Genomic DNA, 9,809 nt, shown 5'->3' with positions numbered 1-9,809 from the left:
TGTTAGCACATGAATAAAAGTGTGTTTTCATGGAAAACATGAAATTGTCTGGGTGACCCCAAACTTTAAACAGTGGTGTATATAAAAGGGCTCCTGTTCTTCTCCTGCATGAGGGTTACAGTAATATATACATATACACTCCCTGCTGCATTGGACTGCATATACAGCTCTGCTCAGCTTGTGTGTGGAAGTAATTTATTAATGCAATAGTCTTTTCTTCAGTGTTTGATGATGTGCACTGAGCTCTTATATGGGAACAACACCCAGCCAGTCGTTCAGAGGAATAACACCTCGGTCTAAGAAGTCCACTTTTCTTCTTCTGAAGCACTTGTAATTACCATGACTTTGATGACTGAATCTACACAGTCATTTTGATACAGACACATAGGAATGCTGTAAAGCTTTTCAACCATTTCAGCAAAATGTTACTTCTTATCTGCAAGCAGCAGTGCACTATTAGCACAACGCTTCACTACACAGAGTGCCTCTGTATAAAAAACACCCTCATAGGTCCTATGAGGGTTAAGATGATACCGGTCTATACAATGGAAGTAGCCTACACAAAACAATGGTTATAGACAACACCAACAAAGCTGGAGGAGGTGTCTGAGTCAAATCAAAAGCATGCTTATGAGAGCCATCAGTCAAAGCCATCCAGCTGCTGCTGTCTAATGTGGGACTGTTAGTTTCTTGGCTCTTTCAACTACTGTGCCAAGCTCTAGCCAGCTAACATATTGACAAAGATGGATGGTCTGCCTGATGCTTCTTTATAGCTCAATTACATAACCCGTGTACTTCTAGTTTCAGAACGTCCTCCAAGAAACCGTCAGCCTCAGACTTTGAGCTATATTATTTAGTGCTGATATACTTCTCAGTTTTTCTGACCATTTTTAATCCATCAAAATATTTGCTTTCCTCTTGTTAGATCACATGACTTTTTAGACAGCCAACTGAACTAATATTATACCCAAAATGTTTCTTTACATTATCATAAACCAGTATAAAAACACTGTTCATTGACTAGCCTGTCAAACCCACTTGGAGCTAATACACAGGTTTGAATTCCTGTTGAACAGCCACAAGCAAAGCACACCAGATGTTCTGCTGTTTGCTGCAAGAGTGAACACACAAGTCTTCATGCATTCCCAGCATCTGAGGAACTGACCACCAAGTAAAATTCCTTTTTTATTGATAGCAATGTCCCCACAAAAACAGGGAAATACTTAAAATGTTGTGCGGATAATGTGGCTAACATTACCATTAGCTTTGAACGTATGTCCACAGGTCACACTTCTGTAGAAATTGAAAAGCTGATTTTCAGAGTTGTGAGAAACTTTAAGGCCAATTTGAAAATAATAGACAAACACTATGAGGTTTAATGTTGTTGGGTTAAACTTCAGAGAAACCTGAACGCAGCCGGTGTTTACATCTGCTTGCTTCTCTCCTTCTCTCTGTGCTCACATATACAGAATTTCATATAGATAGATTCCCCATAAAGCTGTTCTCATGTACATATTTTTCAGTTTCTGTTGTCAGACAACAGAATGAGTGTGAAATGGCGACTGAAATGCAGCCCAAAAAGACCACATGTTAACCAGCAGTCACCTTAGAGTTTGATAACTGCAGCGTTGTCTGACATATTTGCCACACATGAGCTAAAAATAACAGCTGGGCTGGGAATTATGCGATATTTCCATGTTGAGTGATCGCTTTGAGTGAAAGAAGTGACAGATAATTCTGGTCTCACACACTCAGTCAGGTGTATGTCTGCCATGTTTTCAACTGTTTGGCACTGTCAGTTACAGATGCAGAGAGAGTCTTCTTCCTGAAGAGGGTGTAAACAGCAGCAGCTTAGCTACTTTTAAAGGTACAGACATGGACACAGCCTGTTTAACTCAGGGTTACAACCAGTGGTCAAACAGTCATGGTGAAATGAATCATCTTTGCGGTATTTTGAGTTGATAACTGAAAGAAGAAATCTGAGGACATGTGAATCTTTTAATAATTTTAGAAAAAGGGGCAAAGCATAGGACTTTTAAGTTTAAACCTTTGAATCAAAAATAATGAAACAAAGCTGGAAATGTAGGTTATTTCTGAGTGAACGCTGCTCAAGGAACTTCAGAAATTATAAATGGAGGTTGTATAAAATAGGATAATAGAAAATTAATTGTTAAGGGACAAGGAATCCAGTGGGAGTGACTAAAGCAGATATACATAAGATAATGAAAAACACTGTACTGAGACTTCTCTGTGATTAGAACTGACAGGTAGAAACACCTAAAAAAAATGACCTCAACTCAGTAAGTGTTCCTAACCTTCATCTTCAACTGACAATTATTTAGTTCAGTTCAACACACTGCTTGTAGAACAACTAACCTGTAAGAAGTAATCCTCTTGAGCTTGGAAGCAGGCACATCGTAGCCACACTCCTCCAGCACCTCCTGCCTGGCGATCTCCTCCAGGGAGAGGTCAGGTTTGTCCACCAGGCCGGCACAGAGCTCGTACGTGACCCCCGCTGAGGCTGGGGGCCACTGAGAAGAGCTCTCTCCCTCTGAGGCCGACAGGCCCTCCTGAGACTCAGCAGCTGCAGCTTCGGAGGCGCCCTCCTCGGTTTTGTCAGCAGACTGAGGTGGCTGCATCTTGGTCTTTTCCCACTCACACATGTATACAGCTAATGGTGGCAAATGAAAAGGAGAAAATGTCGACATGGCTGGGTGCAAGTAGCAAATTACAATTGTAATGACCTTTTGTGGCCATGAATGTAGAGTGACAACTTTTTTGATAGGCCATGTACTGCAAAGACATTTTTAAACATTTATTGTCTAATACAAATAAACATCATAAACTCCATGTTTAAAACTGAATCTCATTCTAGGTTGTAGACAAACAGTTCTTCCTGATAAGGGACAGTTTTTTTGAAAACAGCAATAAGAGAGGGGTGGAAAAAAAATCTATCAATGCCCAGACTTCCTTGAATTTAGCACACTGCAGTGTAGAGCAGTCCCTGGCGACTTCTAACAAAGGAGGTTAGGCTGCTTTGTAATGGGGCCTCTTGCGGTCTATTTATGAGTCTGCATTGTTGCTAAGATCCAGTTGAATAAACAGGTTTTGCAATGTTCTGCTTTTTCAGTGCAAGTACCCACAGGATGTATAACAATCTAGATGTAGATTGATCGCAAGAAGAAAATGAATAAACTGCTGTGGGTCTGCTGCTTCGTGAACAGAGAAAAAGAAAACGTACCTGGACGGAACTGCTTTACGAGGACAAAGCAGTGTGAGGTGGTGTTAAAGATCAGCACTGATACACTGAGGGAAGGAGAAAAAGTCAGTGTTAAATAAACATCACGGTCAAGAGACATTGGCTAAAATAAGTCCATGTCTAAATGATATACACTGTTGCTAATTTCTTGAAGAATATCTGAGACTTTATTTTAAGAGCAGTCATTATGGAGAAAGAAACAGGCAGGAGTCAAGGGTTTCTGGATTAAAATAAATGTCTGCCTATGGAGCACTCAGTATTTTGAGATGGTTGACAGATATAAAAGTATTTACTGATGTAAATCTCAAAAGTCAAAACATAGAAGTGACCTGGCACTGACATAAAGCAGATTAAGCTGTATGGCACAATAATTACTAATAATAGTCATGTGCTTGTGATTATTGCTACTTGGTAATTGCACACTGTGTGTCTTTTTTGCAGTCAAGCAGAGATGAAGAGATGTAGCATCTCCTGCGTTCTCCTTGGAGCTTCTCAGCTTAAGAAATTCTGATTCTGGACGAATTAAAGCATTTTAGCGGATTCTTTTAAAAATTGTAACGCCTCTCTCCTTTTCTCCACCGATGGCCAAAGTACTTGAATGACAGCATTTCCCAGGAGAGTAGGCGCTTAAGAGATGTTCTGGCTTTCAACAGTAGGAAATCTGGCCTCAAAAGCCACATGCATTTATAGCACAGAGACGAGCCAGTTGAAGTAAGTATGTAAGATTCACTCATCAGTCCTAACTTCTCTTGGCACTGTTAACTGGTAACTTCATCTGCAGAGCTGTTGTCATAAAACCCTCCAATATCAAAGATAGTGCTGCTCTGAACTTTATTTTCAATCAGCTGCAGCACCATCGTATCAATGGCGACAACAGGAAAAAGGACAATAGGACACTTCTCTGCATCATTTTGTTTGGGTTTAGACACAATCAAATTGAGACACTGACCTCTTTATTGATCATGCAGTATAATAAAAATATTTGAATAATAATGCATTAGATGTTTAAAAATTTGACACTAATACATTGTTGAGAACCAACAGTTGTAGGATTACCTGAATACCAGAGTTGAGATTTTACTTTGAAAAAAATGAATGAGTTACACAGAAAGTGCTACAGTCTTGAGTCGCTAATCATCAAAAGTATACATTTGATCATACATCTGAGCATTTATCACAAATAAGAAGGAACTGTGAATGAAAATGTTGAACTATTAATGCAACAATACTATCTACTAACAAAGTGAACTGCCATGCAAAACACAATACCATGTCCCATGTATTTGGATGTTTCCTGTCGCACAGCACTAAAAATAAAATGATACTAAAATAAACTCTGTGCCAAAATTAATTTTCTAAGCTAAGAGGGTCACATCATTGCAGGGTTTCACGGTGGCTCTCAAGAAGCAGGATGTGGAGATAAAATAAAAAGGAAGGTCAGTGTGATATGCTTCAGCACTGGCACCCAGTGAACTGTATACACACAGGTGGGTCAGTGTGTGTGTGTGTGTGTGTGTGTGTGTGTGTGTGTGTGTGTAGGTGTGTGTGTGTGTGTGTGTGTGTGTGTGTGACTGTCACTGCCTGTGGAGACTTGAGTCCTGGGGTCTGTGTTGGGAAAGCGGATGCGTCTCAGGCAGCAGGAAGCCCTGCCCTGGCTTTCCCATGGTAAAAGGAACCAGGAGATTGCTGTTGCAAAGTCTAGCTGCAACTCCTGTGCTGATCCTAATTAAACGTCTGTATTTTGCCATTTTATTTTTGCATTTTCAAAACCATTTAATGCCAGTTGACTTGGTTCATAACTGCTAAAGGGATTTTCTTATTGTCACAGTTTTACAGCTGCAGTTTGTTGCCGATGCATCAAAGGTTTAATTTAACCTTCAGTGAGATTGTTTCAGTCTGTTTATTGCACTTGACTTACAGTTTATGCAACTCCAGCCATCAGTTATGACAACACTGTGCTCAACAGAAGATCTCAATAGGTCCAACGGGCAAAAAAGAAGTAGTCAGACACTCAAAATATTCAAAGAAGTCAGTGGATAATCCAAATTAATTACTATTTTTTTGGACTTAGGAGGCATAATATATCATTCCAGCATTGTCACTGCGCACATGCACCATAGGGAAGTAAGGCAAATTAACTCGAGCACATCATGCTGCATCTTATTTTGCTGCTTGATACAAAAGCAGCACTCACACAGATCTAATTTTCCATGACTAATCTACAAGAGAAGTCTGTCTGATAGAAGAGTTCTTGGATACGTTTTTTTTCTTTATTACAGGAGTTTGTTGACATGCAGGATCCACATGTTCACAGTAAAATAAGTGACAAACAGGAAAGAAACACTGAAAAGAAAAGAAAAAACAAAACAAATGCAATGTCAGTTTGAGGATTGCAAAATTATTGGTATATTAATTGCAAACACGATTTTAGCTTCCCTCGATTAATTTAGCATGATCAGCTGTGATATTGAAGTAGAAAATGCTCCGCCTACAGAAAACAGAGCTCATAGAAAACAGCCCACAGAGATAAAATCATGTGGTTTCATATTGGGTAAATCTTTTTTCAAATTAATTATTGGTCTTAAACCTGTCTGAGCTGCTGCACTGCAGTTCCTGATGGAGACTAGAGGTGTCACAGCTGCCTAGCTAGCTTCTAATAGCCTGCAAGTGAGGTGTTAAAGGAACATCAGTAAATTATAATGTCCTTTAATAAAGTGATATTCAGCAAGTTAGTCTTATTTTTGAAGCAGCACCACACTGAAGTGAAAGCAGTGCTGTTTATTTGAATGTGAAAGTGAAAAACAATATTCTGTCATTAAAAGTTAGTGAATAATTGTGGTAGAGAATTGTGATCTTAATACCGATCAAAATTACTGTATTTTTTCACACTATTTATAACAAAAAAACAAATATCACAATGTCATTTCTTTTGCAGTATAACACAGCGTCAATTTGTAGGTTCAACCACAAGCCAGTACACTTTAAGGTCTACAGAAATCCCTTACCTGACCGCACATATTTGCAGCAGGCAGTAGCTGAACCGCAAAGTAATCCTTCAAATAAATGTATCTGACCACTTTCCTGGAAGTTTGTTTACAATGTGGGAATGCTGTTGTTGACTCTTGTTTGTTACTTTATTGGATCTATTTTAAGAGTTCTAAATTTCACTATTACACAGATTTCAACTATTTAAGTACAATGGTATTAATAAAACAAAAGTTCAAAGCTATAATAAAGCAAAAGTAGTACAAAAAAAATAAAACACTGGTTTTCTACATGTTAGCTAATATTTGAAAAAATATAACAGTGTGGCTCTGCCAAGTGCTTCTTACTGTGTAAGAGGAAGATGTCAACTATGATTAAAAAGCCTCTGATCCATTTTAAGGGCCTCATGTCTGAGCCCAGTCACCTATAGAAATTTTGCTACTCATCCATCCACTTCTTTTCTCCATCATTTCTTTCTTTGCTTTTGCTTCCTTGAAAGACGATGCAGAGCAGCCTTAACACTTGCTTTTTCCCTAAAAACCTAACAGAGCATCACTTCTAACTCATGACAATCCTTTTGTATTAGGCACAAACAATATTCAGACAATATTCATATTTCTGAAGGGGTGAAGCTGCTAAATTTCAGGCAGCCACCAAACATAAGAGCAGTACAAAAAACAAAACCAATATGTGTTAAAAAGCCAGAAGAAAAGACAGTCTTGTGGGGGAAGATTACCATCAAGCACCAGCACAGATAAGATAACATGGAAAATCTAGACTGAAAGTGGGACACACAGGCTTGAGGCATGGGAGCCGTCCCTTGTGGCAGGTCTGGGTCTTAGTGCTGTTACACACCATTTCTGCTGTTCTACCGCTTCCCGCTGAAAAAAAGCTCTAATGGTTAAACCAAGAAGCGAGCTAAACAGACGCTTAGGACTTTTCATGCACGGTTAAGCTTTCTCTGCAGGGCTTCTGGCTGAACAGCGGGAAAACTGGGTTATGGCAGACATTGAGGAGCAGGACTAAGGTTACTGACTACTGGTAGAAAGCTTATGGTATCAAGATAAAATCATTAGGTCCTTGGTCCCACAAAATAAACTGGCTCGAGTGCTTACATTCAACACAACCAAAAACTTGCTGAAATGATTCAAAACTGTATCGTGTTACAAAAATTACATCATTTTTAAGTTAGAGTAGCATTTATCCTCTTATGACCAATACAAAACAAATTGTTTAGAAAGACTAAATCTGAGTACAGCTGTGATTTCCAGTTAGCCAAATGACTACTGAAATGATGTCACAAAAAGTGGACAATGTGCACAATTTAGCTCTGAAAAACACATAGGCAAGTGTGTCAGTCTTGAGTTGTTGATGGAAATCTGAGTTCCTGTGACAGCTCAGTCTGTGTTAAGGAGATTGTATAAAGTCAACCTCTATGGATGGTAAGCACAAAACTGTGGGATAGAACACAATCTTTGTCCAGATAAGACCAAGATAAACTGGTTCAGATGACTCAGACTGGCTCCGATGGAGTCCCGCAGGTTTGGCACGAACCTGGCCAGGGTAACCACAGTGAATGCATAGTGAAGCACAGTAGTGGGAGTGTGACGATAGGGGGGATGTATGATGGTGAAAGGTGTTGCGCATGTGACATTTAGAGATGACAAAAAAAATAAAAAATACTGGCTAACAGGATACCTCCCAGTTTGTAGAGGCTTGGCAGAAGAGGAAAATTCTTGCATTATAACCATTCAAAGCATACTGCCAAAATCATAGAAAAAAGTAAAAGATCTGAATCTCAGTAATGCAAAGGTGTATGGGCTTTTACTACTGTGGGATCTCTAGTTTTAATATGGTAATTCCAAACTGTTATTTATTTTTTTATATTATTTCACTGACGAGCAAATACTCTACTGTTTAACTTAAAAGTAATGCAGTTACAGTAAGGTGATCCCATTTAGAATAATTTGGCATTGAAGTGATATTGCACAGGGGTGTACTTACTTGTACTGTATACTATAGGGACTTATCATTCTCTTGCTCATGGTGGTAACAACCTCTACTACTACTCTCAGACTTATTAAAAGTCACTTTTTGTAATAAACAGACACAGCTATGGAAATGCTCAGGTGTCAAAATAACAGAGCAATTGGAGTATCCCAATTCAGTCTACATGTGTTTTCGTAGTTTTAGGAAAAGGCTGATGATTGTGTTTTGGTTGCTCTGCAGAGATATAGGGTACCGGGAGACTGCAGGTCAGCCCTGACTTGGATAAACAGAGTAAGAGCTGTGTCCAGATAGGTGGTACTTAATGAAGCATGTTCTCTCCCAGTATTTGAAGCAACTGAGCCTCCAACCTCCACGTTGAAAGCTATGGTACATTTGACAGTGGATTATTAGTGGACAGGAGTAAATTGTTTCCCCAATGGAGAGCTTCACTTTGTTAGGGTCAAAGGTAACATTTGACATCAGAGGTGTTTTAGACAACAGAGGAGGATTCTAGAACAGCCCCAGAATGTGCAGAATATGTATGAATATGAGGTATCTCATATAGTGGGTGTAAAGCTTGGGGTCGGTGCTTCAGAAAAAGATGAAGGACGTGGCTGAGGAGAAGGATTACATATATACATTGAAAAATATATGGAAGAAATCAAGCAACATCTTGAAAAACCATGAAAGCTTAGCAAACTATCGTTTAATGTTTTCTGGTCATCAAATTTGACAAATTCAAATAGCTTCCCACACAAATTTATCAAAATAAACCAGGTGGTTGACAAATGACTATGGGTGCTCACAAGAATCTTCATTCAGCGATTTACCAAATTAATTATCTTCTACTACACTGCCCAAAACTTTTTGAAACCTTTGATCAAATCTGTCTTTCACGTCTTTTTTGCAAGCTTTCCTAAAGGACACCAAGCAGGGTGCGCAAAATGAATCCTGCTGAGAAGAAAATGTTATGCACACTTACACAAAAATGCAAAACAATCCTATGCCCATTCAATACATGCTAAAGGGGGGGAAAACATCCTTTAGAATTTCCACCTGGGGAAGAGCTCCATGTTCGCATGGGGAGTCTTCTCTTAGAAATATAGGTTGGAGGTTTACTGCTTTTCTCTCAGTGGTACTAATTTTTCATGAGGACTTCTCTTTGGGGTCAGAAGTGGAGGAAAGAGGCCTGAAAAGACCTGAGAGTTAGCCCAGGGCATTAAGGAACTGGGTCTTTGGCACAAATGTCTGATATTTCTCTTACAGTGCCCTCCATGAAGCCAGACATTGGAAGCTATTTCCACATAGAATTACAGGGCACCAGTTCTCATAAAACAAGGTTTGTTTAGGCTGACCATCCTTTGAAAAAAGGCATCTTTAAGCAATGCGAGACCATATAGGTGTAAAAAAAAAAAACAGCTAATAATGGCTACAGGTGAAAAAATACACAAAAACAAGTAAAACTTTACTATTCAGACAAAATGTTAGCATATTATTTGTATAGTCTACACAATAGCAGGTAAAATACCATCAAGATTTGTTAAAAGAAAGATTTATCTTGACTTAAAGATTATCC

General features: G+C 39.0%; 1 protein-coding gene across 1 annotated transcript in view; it reads right to left on the bottom strand.

Moving 5' to 3' along the window:
- Positions 1-9,809, bottom strand: part of nudt14 (nudix (nucleoside diphosphate linked moiety X)-type motif 14) — a 32,236-nt gene that overhangs the window by 9,695 nt on the left and 12,732 nt on the right. The window contains exons 3-4 of the mRNA XM_023299690.3: positions 3,242-3,306; positions 2,377-2,671 (exon numbers count right to left, since the gene is read on the bottom strand). Of these exons, the coding sequence (XP_023155458.2) occupies positions 2,377-2,671; positions 3,242-3,306 (360 nt within the window). The remainder of the gene's footprint in view (positions 1-2,376; positions 2,672-3,241; positions 3,307-9,809) is intronic.

This window comes from Amphiprion ocellaris, chromosome 12 (assembly GCF_022539595.1).
Source record: "Amphiprion ocellaris isolate individual 3 ecotype Okinawa chromosome 12, ASM2253959v1, whole genome shotgun sequence".
Classification (NCBI taxonomy): Eukaryota; Metazoa; Chordata; class Actinopteri; family Pomacentridae; genus Amphiprion; species Amphiprion ocellaris.
The sequence above is the reverse complement of the archived record's forward strand: the minus strand, read 5'-3'. Positions and strand labels throughout refer to the sequence as shown.